Below are 14,450 nucleotides of genomic sequence, written 5' to 3' on the forward strand. Positions count from 1 at the left end.
GTGGAGTTCAGTACTTTAAGAAACCTGCTCTCTCTCGTACTGCGTCATCCTTTATGTGATCTGAAACAGTGCGTAATAACCTCCAGTGTTGTAACCCACTCGATAGGGATCTCCTACCGAAGTAAGCGACACGGTAAGCGGGACTGAATGCTTCAAACGTACAACCGATAGGATATCTGGAGACCCTACCCAATTTTGCCAGAACTTAACTTAAGACATATTTAGAGGTTTTCGATCGCCATCTTTCTAAAACGAATAATTTCGCTCCGTTTGACTGACAGCTTTTTCTCAGCTCGGTTGAGTGCAAATGCTGTCAATGCAATACTTTTGTACCACTTTAAACGATTTTCATAATTTTATGAAAGTGTTAACATTATTCACATTAGGACCACAGATATTCTACCCTCTTCTTGTGGTTAAAGATAACACCAGCACTCTGACTACATTCGCAATTATGGATTAGCATTTAGTTTCTGACCGTGGCGCAACGCATCTTCTTCCTAAGGCTTGAGGTTGAGCCCAAAGACAATGAAACCTCGCCACTAGGTGTCGTGATTACTTCGTAGTAGCTGATAAATAGGTGGGAAATTAAGCTCAGAGACTTTGAAATGGATGTGAGCCAATCCAGTACTGAGCTCTAAATATTTTAACAGCAGTACTAACTGCGTCGCACTGTAAATGAGACATCAATCAGTAAACTTCACTCCTAATTGTCCAGTTTTGTAGAATGCTTTACTGACAAGGTATAATTTAGTGCATTGTTCATCAAAGGGTTTTTGTAATATTCAGTTGGCGTTGCCAGTCTATGGAATATAAATATAAGGTTTGTTGAATTGTGGATTTTTAGCGCTTTATTTGTGTTTTAACAACCCTCTCGCCGTCTAGCCACCTTTGATTTCGTTCTTGGTGAATTCGTTGTTGTCAAAATAGGCTAATATCAACATATAAGTAAGAGAGCTAAATTTTAACATTCTGAACTACAAGTAAAACGCAGATTTAAGACATCACTACTCTTTATTGTAACTATATTTAATAAGGATTTGATAAATGTGAGAAGTGTGACTCCTCCTTGTAAAAAAAGTAATGAATTGAATTTGCATTTTGTAATTCATTTACAATTGGTCTAAAATTAGTTTATCAAATATTTAATCTTTTAATTTCGAATTAATCAAGGTGAGTTAAATTAATACGACTTTGTTGAATTCTCCGCATGGCGACATCACAGCTCCAATCACCTTTCAAATTAAATTAGACTCCGGCATTATGTTGAATGCGGTGGCATAGGCTGTTCATGAGGAGACAATAATCAACTTTTTTAAAGTAATGTTCAGATATTAAAAACTTGACGGCGCTTTCTAACAACCAGATAAAAGGAAGAATTGAAAATTATAAGGTGTAAAAAGGGTAGCGATAACTATAACAAGAAGATAATGATCAATACCTGGAATACTTTTTAGTTGTATACACACATACTAAGAAATTCGCTTATTTGATTCCAACTCCTGTATTTAACGGGCATACATCTGTGTAATTAATTCAATGTGAAAAATAAATGTTCTGGTTTTGATCGCTTTCTGGAGGCTGCACAGTTAGGTTTAAAACTTTGCAGAGGGTGCGATAACCGGAGGTTTGCTTTAGCGGGACGAACAGCACCGAGGTCAGCACCGCGCACCCTGGACCACCACTCTGCCCGACTCCAGGACAACTTGGAAAGGACGCGGCTCGCCCCGCCCCCGATCTCCGCTGTCGACCAATCGCCAGCGAGAGACTCCCCGTTCTTGGAGACGACCCCATCTGGGATCCTGTCTTTCATTGGTTGTCGGAACTGCCCATCGCAGGCTGGCCTCGCTACTTCCGCGAAGGCGCTGAGTGAGTGGAATCTGATCGTGGAGATAAGGCTGAAGGGAGCTGGGAAGTTGATCGAATGGTCTCCTCGCTCTCTTCTGGGCACCTTCCTCTTGATTTGGAGCGGCTGCTCTACAGCTTTGAGACTGACTGTCCTCGGCGCGGACAAGTGCATGGAGTTTTAAATTGCACCTTTACAAAGTCTCCTGATAACGGGAGACACGGAGCTGTCCCGTTGGGAGGATCACAATGAATTCCCGGGGCAATATGCGGACTTTGGGATTTTCAAAGCTGGCTACTCTTCGTCTTTGCATGGCTGAGATTTTGATTTTTGCCGCGTTGCTCTGCAAAGGTAAGTGTGAAGTTCAGCGACGACACTCACATTTTCATTGAAGAGGGTAGGTTTAGTCGAATTGTTCTTCGGAAGCTTAGATTTAATGAACAATATCGGCAGCGCGGACAACCTGTTCCGCATCTCCCTTGAAATAGCGATTGCTACCATGTGATTGAAACTATTTTAATGACAGCTCTCAGCGGCTGCCGCTGACAGACCAGAGCTAGTATCTGCCACAGATCTGATCGCTGTCGCTTGGGGTCCAGGTCTTGGCGTTGAAAGGACTCTTACCCCGAGGGCTGGCGCTGTCAGTGACGCCGCTCCCTCAACCCATGCAGGGACAAGATTAAACCGGCTGTACAGTACTCACCCCTCAGCGAGAAGTGGGAATGCTGAGCTCTGAGGGTTGTAGCTGTGATCCATGGCAGGGCACCTCTGTACTTCATTCGTGAAATACCCGACTGACGCAAGTAGACGCGTTTTCTAATAAAGATATATCTGCTTGGAAATGAGGGATGCGGGCGGCAGGGTTTGACCAGAGAGAGAGAGAAAAAAAGGAATTCAGGGGATTTGAAATTAGTTGGAGAAAGAAAAACCGTAAGCATCCCAACAGGAACTCTCCCTGCTCTTAACAAAAAGTCTCAACTTTAACAAGTTGACCGTTTCTGACCATTGCCCCCCATTTACCCGGCACCGTGTTTCAGAAGATGCATTGATTTCAGGATATTGATAGATCTAAAACAAAAGGCCGTGGCCACGAGTTTGCAGCGCGTCGATACTCGATTTTTGTTTTGATGGCTTTTCGGCCGCTGATTCGCGTTCCTCTCCCCACGCTTGGCACGAAATCGTTGTCAAGTGATGCCTTCGGCAACTCCAGCCGTGGAAGCCTGTCGCGAATACCGCTAGAAGGAAGGTCAGGATTTTGTTCGGAGTTAACGGACTGTTAACGCGAGCCAAGGGAGCGACCATTTCCCAGCTGAATGGCTGTTTTGCGATCAAAGATGTGTGACATTAATTTAGCCCAGATGAGGATATAATTGCAGCCAATCGAATAACGGCCAGTCCCGGCGCCGCTGGTTCCCAGATCCGTGCCGCTCTCTACTTGTATATGCGCTGTCTATATAGCTCGCAAAAACACTCAATACCTGCCCTCGTGGCTGTTTATTAACGAGTTCAGAGTCAATTATAAAAGCGAAATGAGTAGATCAGCAAATATTTCTAGCGATGGGCAGCTGGCGGGTTATCATTTTTCAAGGGACTGCAAACTTTTCTATTTTTTTAAAAGTTTGCTCCCATGATTAACATTCTACATGCAACACTGTTTTTGAACGCGTTTCCCCGAACAATACTTTCTTCTTCCAAGCACAGCCTGTCACAGATCCCTGTAGCTAAAGTCAATGTGATCGCGTAGCAATTGTGGATCTAATTAGAACTGTGGCAACAAACCACAGGGGTAGCGTCTAGTTATATTAAAACATCTCGTGAGGTCTCTCTCTCTCTTTCTCTCTCTCTCTCTCTCTTACACACACACACACACACACACACACACACACACACACTATTCTAGAAAGGCGCAAGGCTCCACTTGGCACCTTCCCTCCCGGCCCCAGCCTCTGCAACGCCTAAATTAAAATTTCGGTAGGTTTTTAAATTAAAATATCCATTAGAAATCAGCGCCCCCCCCCCGTTTTTCTCTCTGGAGCTGGAAAGTTCTATTCACTCAAACGTGTAATGCCCGAGGCTGTTGTGAACCGCGGAGATGGGGAATGGTTTATGGACGCTGTAAACCGGCCACATCCACACACGTGCATTCTTCTTTTCGCTCTGTCTGTCCCGTCCTTCACCTCCCACCACACTCACCCTTCCACTCACCTCGCCCTCCACCTCCCACCCTTATTTGGTCATTCCTCTTCCTACGCTCCCTTCTCTTTCCCACCCCCCTTCTCCCCGCAGCCACCCATTCCCACAAACTGAGACGCCAGATTCCGATTTGAGACCTTACCCAGACAAGTTCCCACGATCAATATCCCTTATTTTTAAATGGCACATTTTCTGAGCAAAATGTGATGTGTGGGAGATGCTGTTGTGTCGTTGGGGTTTCTCGCCACTCCCAGGCGCGGTTCGATGATTGATGTTGGGGATTTCAACCTCTTCAAACACCAACACTTTCGCCCGCTCTAACTTTAACACCAGCTTTCCGGAGATGGAGAAAATTGGGCTCACCTTCTGAAATGCATTATTATCATTAGCTGTCTAAAGGTGATAGGAAGTGACCGAACTGAACTAAATGTTTTGTCTGGAAACCAAGTCCAATACCCGATCGAGGCCCTGAAAGTGAAACCGTTTTGTCTTATTCTGTTTTTCTCTCAGTCCTCTACCCAACTCCCTGGTTTCCGGAATGTTCTGATATCTAAGCACATTTGAAGTGGTTCTTCTTTTCTACTTGAACGTTTATAGGAGATATATTTTACCTACCTTTCCCAGTACTGTCCAGTGTAACGCTCTATTTCTTGTAAACTCCATGGAAGGAATTAACTTTGATAATGACATTCCGGCAAATAAAAACAAAATTAATTTGAAAGATACTTACTGAGAAATACTATTTGGAGAGCACATATTGATACTTAAAGGACCCTCTTTGAAGTTGGTCTCCAATGCCCTCATTAAAAATAAGCAATACTACACTGAAAAGAATGTCATCAATTTTTGGACTGATTCCCCCCCCCCAACCCTTTTTACAATGAAATATAGTTGGTTATCTGTCAGTATGATTACCAGTCTTTGCTAAAGTTATCGCAACATGGAAACAAACAATTTGACGTGCTTAGTTTTACAACTGCTCCTCCTACCAGACTGGGGCTGGTTGTAGTATTTGAATGATGGTCTTTAGGATGTGGGGTGTGGCATATAGACTCTCAACTTAATCTCATGCCTCGTATTGTTTGGAGTTCAATATAATCAGGTACGTATGTATACGTATATATAAAATTTAGCTTGGAAGCTGCCTTATAAGTCCTGTGTTGAAATGGTTTTCCGGGATGAATAATTCCTACAATTTTGACAATATATTTCGACACTGATAATTCTGAAGAAATACCTTTCTGGTCATTATTGTGGGAGATTTCAGTGCTGAGCACAGGTCATCTTCTGTCATGTCCTTAATAACCTTGTCTAAGTATAACATGAAACAGCAGTTTACTTTTCCTTGACAGTGCAGATTCACTCCTACTTTGGAAGAGCAATGTGTACACATGATAGCTTATTTAATTTTCTTTGCAGTCCTAGGCGCATGAAAATAGAAGCAGGAATAGGCCACTTAGTTCTTTGAGAGTACACCACAATTCATTTAGCTTTGATTGTGACTGCTGCTATCACTCAACTCCACTTTCCTGCCTAATCACTATATCTCTATATGACCATTTATACCAAATTATTGTTACTTTTATGCTGTGCACATATGAGCATTGGATAGAGAGTGGCAGTTGTTCATTTCATTTTTCTGGGGATCAGAGTGATCCCATCAGTCTAAACTAAAGTGCCCTGATAAAAGCATTGCAGGGCTGTTCTGTAATGTGCTCGACCACTCAGCTCCCAATGTCCTTATGCAACCTGAATTATTGTGCACTCTTTGCCCTTTTTCTCCTCTGTTGTTTTTTTTTGCTGAAGGCTGCAAATGGGAGGCAGAAGACTAATTTAGTCCAGCCGAAGATGAATTGTTCCTTGAAACTCCAGTCGAGCTGCAAAGTTCTTCATGCTATGCAGATTGTGGGAATTAAGAGGACCCCATGGGATAAGTAAATCTGCAGCAGAATTCAGATTACCTGGATTGATAAGGGAGCTTTCCTGGGTAAACCATATGGTGATTTCACAGACGCATAAAAATGGTAAATTGCCAATTATTTCTGATGCTCTGTTGAAGATTAATGCTATCCTCCTTATAGTACTGGGTGCTACTATTGCAGAAATGAAAGTTCTGATTGTTCTCAGTTAAGTTGTTACTGAATTCAGAACTTACTATTACACATTAGCATCCAGAAAAAAAACACCAAGCTTTTGAAACCGACTGTACCATCAGAGTTTAATGATGACAGTTAAATATGCATTTGTGTATATGATTTGTACACTAATGCACCTTCTTTTTCATGCAGCTATATCTATTGAACTCAAAGGTCACTAGCATTTTCAGCATAGATCCTTCGCATCTTTTGAAAATGTAACATATTGTAGAATAATCAGATTGCATTTCTTTCACTGCACCAGGACTGTTGGGCCCTGTCATTTTACAGTAAGACTGATATTAAAAGATTTGATGCCAATGGGAAAACTAGATCTGATGGATCATTCCTGTGTGTTTGGAACTTCTCTGAGGATTCCTAATTTTTTTCAACTACTGAATAAAATTTACGGTAAAGTAAAAATGGCCAGTTTTTCTTATATGCTATTAATTTAGAAGCTCCTGCACTATTACACGCTATTTTTCAAAATCAAAAAGGACTTTCCTCTAAGTGGCTTAAGTTTAACCGTAAGACCATATATGGTTATTATCACAGCAGCGACGTGCATTTATTTTGTCAATGAATAAATGAATACTAGAAGTTATTTGGTTGTGGGCGAGTGGAGGGTTATTCAGGAGTACACGAGGCTCACTGCTCACAGGAGGTGAGTGTGTTCCCAATTGCTATGTTTGCTGCAGTGGGTGTTGCCACTAAAGAAAAATGAAATGCAGTAAGAAAGATCTAGAAAGAAGATGGACTATCCAGGGAGACGGTGATCGAGGTTTGCTGTCTGATCCATGAAGGCTTGGAAGCACAGTCAATCAGTTGTAGTGTGTTACCAGTGGCAGTGAAGGCTGTGTGGCCACAGGGACATATCTGACGCTTTATTTTCAAAGAGAACTCTAAACTGCAGCAAAATTGAACTGGTTCTCTGAGTACAAACATTCATTCAGTGCACCTTTGAGTGTTGTGTGACAGGACCCAAGCATGTTCTTGATAGAGTCTTGGTGCTACACTATACTTTTTAAAGAAAGCAATACCACTGAGTCATATGTCTGTAAACAATAATCAAGGGCTGCTTGCTAATGGAGACTTTTGGTTAATACCAGATTGTCGTATGCGGAAAATATGTCAATACAGTCACATCCCCACCGTAAATTGTTCTTCTGTAAGCCTTATTGTTGATATGTGTTTATCCCAACTGGATTAAGGAGCAGAGGCTGCCTGTCATCTTTTTGTTTAACAAATTAGCCACAAGCCCTGAATCAGGAATGATCTTGATATAATTTAAAGTTGTTTACACTCAGTATCCTTTTTAAAGCAATAGTTATACATAACAATTCTTTATAGAAATGTATGAAAGTAAGTGCGTGCACCAAGAGAACATCTAAATTTGAAGGCGCAGAATTTACGCTGGAATTCCATGGAGGCTTTGTTTGAATATATATACTAATCAAGTTAATTTGAAATAAGTTTAATCATTAGAATTAATTAATTTCATTAAAAGAGAAGTTGATACTTTAAACATCAATAGACCATTATTTACCTGCGAATAGTTCTTTGTCATTCTCTCACATGGAATCACTGCAATAGCCCAAGTTCTCAAAAGGTATCTTAACTGCTTCAGAAAATTCCACTTCATATAATACCTGATTCTTTCACAGAGAACATAATTCTCCACTTCACTCAGTTCATATTTCTGACAACTTACTGAAGACATACTTTTTCAGCACTCACTTAAGTGATGCTCCTCTTCCCTTCTCAGCACGACTATTCCCACACTTTCTCCCCAGTCCTTTAGTTAATATTGAGATTCTAAATGTACACCCCACACCAGAACATCACTCCCACTTTCTATCTCCTTACTAGAGCTCATACCTTTTCCTCTATTCCCATTCATTTGCCTCCGTCTTTCATTATCAGCAAATTCTCACTCTTTCACCACCCAGCCCCGTCACTTTTTTTCCTCATATTATTTTCCCAATTCCTATCCGTTGTGCAAGTTGGCTAATGCACCAGAAAGGGAACAGCTGTTGTTTCTTCCCCCTTCTTTTCCAGTCCTGATGAAGACTCTTGGCTTGAAATGTCAACTGTTTATTCATTTCCATAAAATGCCACCTGACCTGCTGAGCTCCTCCAGCATTTTGTGTGTGTCGCCCGGATTTCCAGCGTCTGCAGAATCTCTTGTGTTTATGTTTTGCTCTTGTGATTTACAGCCTTTTGAAGTAGTACAGTATCCCAAGATGGCTCACTGAAAAGTTAGCAGATAGAATTTGACAGAAAACACCTGAGGAGGTATTAGTGGAGATGTCAGTGCTGAAAGGAACAGGTTTTAAAGCAAATTGGGTGGTGAGATTCGGGCAAGTCTAGACAGGATCTAGCGGGCTGAAGGCACAGTTACCAGGGTTTTGTGCTTGCATTTGTTTTTGTTTCGCAGTCCCCTGTAAAGTTCACTGTGTCACTTCCACTCTGCCAGGGGTGCTTTATAAACGCTGGATGTTTTTGTTCATTAATTGCATTTTTGGGATCTGGGCATCACTGGCAAGATCAACCTTTATCTTTCATTCCTAATTGCATCTTCATGAATCATTGCAGAACCTTTGGTCAAGAACCTTCCAAAATGCTATTGGGAAAGGACTTTGAGGATTCAGACCCCGGGGATGTGAAGGAGCAATGATTTTTTTTACGTCAAAATGCAGTGCAACCTGGAGGGGAACCTGCAGGAGGTGGCGGTGTTTCCATTCTCTTCTGCTCTTGTCGTTGTCGATAGAGTCCATGGGTTTGGGTGGAACCTGTTTATCGGTGACATAGACTGCAGCCACAATGGTGATGGAGGAAATGAGTATACTTAGGATGGGGGATAAGGTGCCAGTCAAGGGAGCTTTTTTGTCTTTTATGGTGCTGAGTTACGAGTGTTGCTGGCAAGTCCAACACATGTCGTGGAAAGGCTTTAGTGTGTGAGGAGCAACACACATAAAAGTTGCTGGTGAACGCAGCAGGCCAGGCAGCATCTGTAGGAATATGTACAGTGGACGTTTCGGACCGAGACCCTTCATCAGAAAGAAGAGCTAGTAAGAGATTTGAAAGTGGGAGGGGGAGGGGGAGATCCGAAATGGTAGGAGAAGACAGGAGGGGGAGGGATGGAGCCAAGAGCTGGGCAGGTGATTGGCAAAAGGGATACGAGAGGATCATGGGACAGGAGGCCTAGGGGGAGGGGGGAAAAAGCCCAGAGGATGGTTGCTTGAAATTCCAGCATCTGCAGATTTCCTAGTGTGTGAGGAGGGTGATTTACTGGCTCTGATCTTCTTTTGTGGTCATAACATTTATGTTAATTGAGCTTATGTCCTTTGAGTCATTGACACCCAGAATATTGATGGTGGGGTCACAGCTCCAGTAATATTATTGCATTTATTATGTGCTTATCCTCGGCCATTAGGTTCTATAATGAGTCAACCTATAGCTGGGGAAATGAGGACACCCCTCCTGTTAGACTGTTTGAGCTAACTTATTTTTCACTCTTTCTTATTTCTCTTCTAATATTTGTGCATCCATGCACTTGTAATGCGACTGTGACACTGTATTTCCTCTAGGATCAATGAAGTATCTATCTCTCTGTCTTTTTAAGTTCTCTCGAGCTGGAGATGGTTATTGCCTGACTGTGGTAGGCAGGAATGTTCTTCCCACATATCAGCCCCTGAGTGAATGTTGAGGTCTTGCTGCTTTCGGCTTTGGACTGCTCCATTTCCTTTCGATGAGATGGAATTATTGATGCAACTATGAAGAAGGCATGCCAGCCGCTGTATTTCACGGAGAGTTTGAAGATCTTTGGTATGTCACCAAAGGCTAGGAAGTTTCCACAAATGTACCGTAGAGATCATTCTTACTGGCTGTATCACTGTCTGGTACGGAGGGGCCACTGCACAGCATCGAGAGAAGCTACAGGGGTTGTAACTTCAGCCAGCTCCACCACCGTCAAGGAATCTTAAAAAGGTCGTTGTCCTTTCCGCGCTTTGTGGTGCATCGGCAGGCAGCCTTGCTGTTTCTTTAGCGTTTTTGCCTGTTGTTTTTTTTTTAAACGAGGCCAAGCTGCTAGCTCGATGCTCAAACCAGCATGGATGGAAAGTGCGCCGGGAACCTGGGACAACTTGTCTCAGAGTCCGGGGCGGAAGCCACTGCATCACTGGCCGGCTAAATCTTAAAAAAGATGATGTCTCAAAAAGGTGGCATCCGTCATTAAGGAGCCCTACTACCTAGGCCATGCCCTCTTCTCATTACTACCATCAGAGAGGAGGTACAGGAGCCCAAAGACAAACACAAAGCATTTTAGGAACAGCTTCTTCTCCTCCGCTGTCAGATTCCTGAACGGTCCAGGAACACTACTTTACTACTTTGGCTCTCTTTTTGTACTAATTTAATTTTTTATTGTATATTTAACCATATAACAATTACAGCATGGAAACAGGCCATCACGGCTCTTCTAGTCCGTGCAGAACCCTTACTCTCACCTAGTCCCACCGACCTGCACTCAGCCCATAACCCTCCATTCCTTTCCTGTTCATATATCCATCCAATTTAACTTTAAATGACAACGTTGAACCTGCCTCAACCACTTCTGCTGGAAGCTCATTCCACACAACTACCACTCTCTGAGTAAAGAAGTTCCCCCTCATGTTACCCCTAAACTTTTGTCCTTTAACTCTCAACTCATGTCCTCTTGTTTGGATCTCCCCCACTCTCAATGGAAAAAGCCTATCCATGTTAACTCTTATCTATCCCCCTCATAATTTTAAATACCTCTATCAAGTTCCCCCTCAACCTTCTACGTTCCAAAGAATAAAGACCCAACTTGTTCAACCTTTCTCTGTAACTTAGGTGATGAAACCCAGGTAACATTCTAGTAAATCTTCTCTGTGCTCTCTCTATTTTGTTGACATCTTTCCTATAATTCGGTGACCAAAACTGTACACAATACTCCAAATTTGGCCTCACCAATGCCTTGTGCAATTTCAACATTACATCCCAACTCCTATACTCAATGCTCAATATTTCTTTCTGTCCTGCACTCTACCTCCACCACAAAACAACAGCAAAATTCACAGTGATACTAAGTCTGATTCTGACTCTGATTGTGATTGGCAGAATTACAGATACCTCAGAGGGGTGATCGGAAGGACAGGAGAAGAACAAGTTTAAGGAAGGGCAATACCAAACGGGGATTTGAAAACATGTAGGATAACTTTAAAATCGTACCTTTGTTTGACTAGGAGTCAGTGTAGGTCAGTGAATGCTGGGAGAACAGGAGCTGGTGTGACTTAGTGTAGGGGCAGCAGAGCTTTGGATGAGCTGAAGTTTATGAAATAGAAAATAGAATGTTGACTTCGAATGTATCAGAATCACCAAGTGCAGGCACAGTAACAACTCGGGTAAGGTTTCATCAGGAGATAAGTTGAGGTCAGAGTAGGAGAGAACAATGTTACAGAGGTGAAAATAGGTCAGAAGCTCATCAGGAGGTTAAATATGAAACAGGATTGTGAACATTATAAGATAAGATAAAACTTTATTTATCCTGAAGGAAGTTATTGTTGCAAGGTTGCTCAGTCAGAAATATATACCATAAAATACAAAATGTAAGCATTGAGGCATGAAAAATACAAAATGTGAATTAAAAAGTAATAGTGCAAGATACAGCTGTGCAATGAGACCATATACTTAAGGAGGAGGATTTGTAGGGTCTTACAGACACAGGGAGAAAGGATCTGCTATGGTGTTCAGTGGTGCACCTCAGTGGAATCAGTCTCTAACTAAAGGTGCTCCTCACGTTGTCCACTATGTCATAAAGGGGGTGAGAGGGATTGTCCATAATGCTCCGCAGCTTTGGCAGCAACCTCCTCTCAGACACGACCACCGGGGAATCCAGTTCCTCCCCCAGAACAGAAGCAGCCTTCCTGCCGAGCTTCTTGGCATCAGCTGTTCTCACCCTGCTGCCCCGGCAGACTGCAGCGCCTAATGAGCGACTGGAATGGCGAGGAAATATTGTGTGGTGGAAGCTTTCATACCCTTGGAGGAAATTTTTATTAGTATTGCCGTACGTTGGACAAGGAATGTGAAAAGTGATGGTGGATGAATTGAACACCATGATGGAGAAATGGAGCCAGGGGCTGGCAATGTATGTGTGGTAGCGTACAGTGAGAGGCAGGAGGGTCTTAGAACACCAGGCGACTCGTGAGCTGCCCCCAGCAAATCCTTGGGTTGTGCTGGTTGTTAATACACATTTCCCTGTCCGTTTTAAAGCATCCAGGGCCCCCACCGTCCAGGCCACACTCTCTTCTCACTGCCGCTGTTGGGGAGGAGGTACAGGAGTCTTGGGCACTGCACCACCAGGTTCAAGAATGGTTGTTCCCCTCCAATTTAATTCAAGTTTAATTGTCATTCAACCAAACAGGAGTACTCATGAATACAGCCAAACGAGACAGCTTTACTATGGGGGTCAACATTACTGACAGCACACAAGAACATATTTAAGGAATAAAAATGTCCTGATGCCCTTTCCTCCCCTGCACCCATGTGACACTGCAGCTTGCTACCCAGTCCTTACACGTACAATTTCTCATCATATCAAAATGTCCGTGTGGGTTGTCTACGCTAACCTTAAGAAGATGGCTGTTAATTTAATTACCTCCTATCAAATTCCCTCTGGTGCAGGTGGCTGGTGGAAAAATAGAGGGGAGGGCAGCAGTGATAGATGCTTGAAAGAATATGTGATATTGATGGCATCATTCTGAGAACCAGCCTGAGTGGCTTTTCATCTTGTAAGGAAAGAACTATGGTACATTAAAGAGGGATAAAATTCTGAGGAAAACAAGGCTAGGTACAGGGAGTAAGCCTTACTGCATCAGTCTCTGTCGCAAAATCACTGACATAAGTCTGAACACTGCCGGTTGGCATTGATGGTTCTCTTTTTCTCAATCGTGGGTGTTCTGTGACTCACTCTCTGCTTCCTCGTCGTCGTCACCGTGCATCTGTGTCGGTGTCTTGTTTCAAGTCCGGGTGGTGACATTTAGAGCTCTGGTGAATGGTGCTCATCAGATCGTGGTGTGACTGGTTTCTCATTGTGGTGTGAAAAGAACAGATGGGACGATGTGAGTAACTAGACACACTTACGCTGTTGGTTATTGCATGCACATGACTTGCAGTAGGACACAGCACTACAGTGTGTATGACATAGCACATCCTGCAACTCCGTTGAATAACCCCTTCAGCCTCCAATGCTTCTGCAGTCTTCGACTTCTCCCTCCTTAACGAACATGCAGAGCTCGTGAGAAAGTTGCGTGGTTCTCATGCTTCGGACTCACCATCTGTTCCATTCTGCCGCCTTCACATTGAAGCAGTGTCGAATTCAGAAAACATGGGGTTTGAAATTGAATTGTCCATTTAAACTTCCTTCATGCATTACATTCTTTCTCCCACTGTGAAGTGGGTAATATAATTTATTTAATCTTACATCCTTCACCTACATTACCAAGCAGAACGTTTATATCTTGCACGGCCCGGCTCAATGCCTTTGTCCATCCTGTCCAACCTTACACACAACACCTGACAATTATTCAGAGGTTTATTAACTGTTCGGGAAGAATTTGAAGAAATATACTACAGTAGCTCAGGTGGTTTGTGCTTTACCTTCAAAGGACTTCCAATAATTTCCTTTTTATTTTCCAGTTTCCAGCGCCTGCAGTAGTTGTCGGAACTGATTGCTGTTTTTCATTCTTGTTACTTTGTTTATCTTAGAAACTGTTCGTCTCACTTCCACTTGTTTGTTTTTTCCTGTGCACAGGTGGGGTTTGGGTTTGGGGGTTGATGTTCTTGTTGTAGTCTGCACAATTTGGTTTTTGTATACAGGGTGGATTGCCGTTTGCTTGATGTGTTTTTTTTTCGTGTTTAGGGGGTTGATGCTTCTCTTTGAACCGCGTCCATGGTTTTCTTTGTTTCATGGCTATCTGAAGAAGACGAATCTCAGAGTTGTATACTGCATACATACTTTGGTCATAAATATACCATAAACCTTGAACCCTTCCATCGTTTCACTGGTGGGCAGCCCTTCTTTCTTCCTGTTCATACCCCTCTCTTCCCTACCCCACCCTCCCATTCTATTCCCAACTAAGCACAGAATTGTTTACATAGCTTGGAGCTGATCATTGACTGAATCACCATGCAGTGTCAACACATCCATGACATTCTTCTGCTGGTTAAGTGTCGGGACTTGTCTATCTAAAATAGCT

The 14,450-nt window shown here is 42.8% G+C and overlaps 1 protein-coding gene across 2 annotated transcripts in view; it reads left to right on the forward strand.

Moving 5' to 3' along the window:
- Positions 1 to 1,033: 1,033 nt before the first annotated feature.
- LOC134338456 (transmembrane protein 132C-like) overlaps positions 1,034 to 14,450 on the forward strand; it is a 1,064,025-nt gene continuing 1,050,608 nt past the window's right edge. The window contains exon 1 of one of the 2 annotated variants that reach the window (XM_063034272.1): positions 1,034 to 2,197. In XM_063034272.1, coding sequence (XP_062890342.1) covers positions 2,095 to 2,197 — 103 coding nt within the window. In that variant the 5' untranslated portion in view covers positions 1,034 to 2,094. The remainder of the gene's footprint in view (positions 2,198 to 14,450) is intronic. The other variant, XM_063034274.1, reaches the window with a different exon arrangement.

Source organism: Mobula hypostoma, chromosome 27, assembly GCF_963921235.1.
Source record: "Mobula hypostoma chromosome 27, sMobHyp1.1, whole genome shotgun sequence".
Lineage (NCBI taxonomy): Eukaryota > Metazoa > Chordata > Chondrichthyes > Myliobatiformes > Myliobatidae > Mobula > Mobula hypostoma.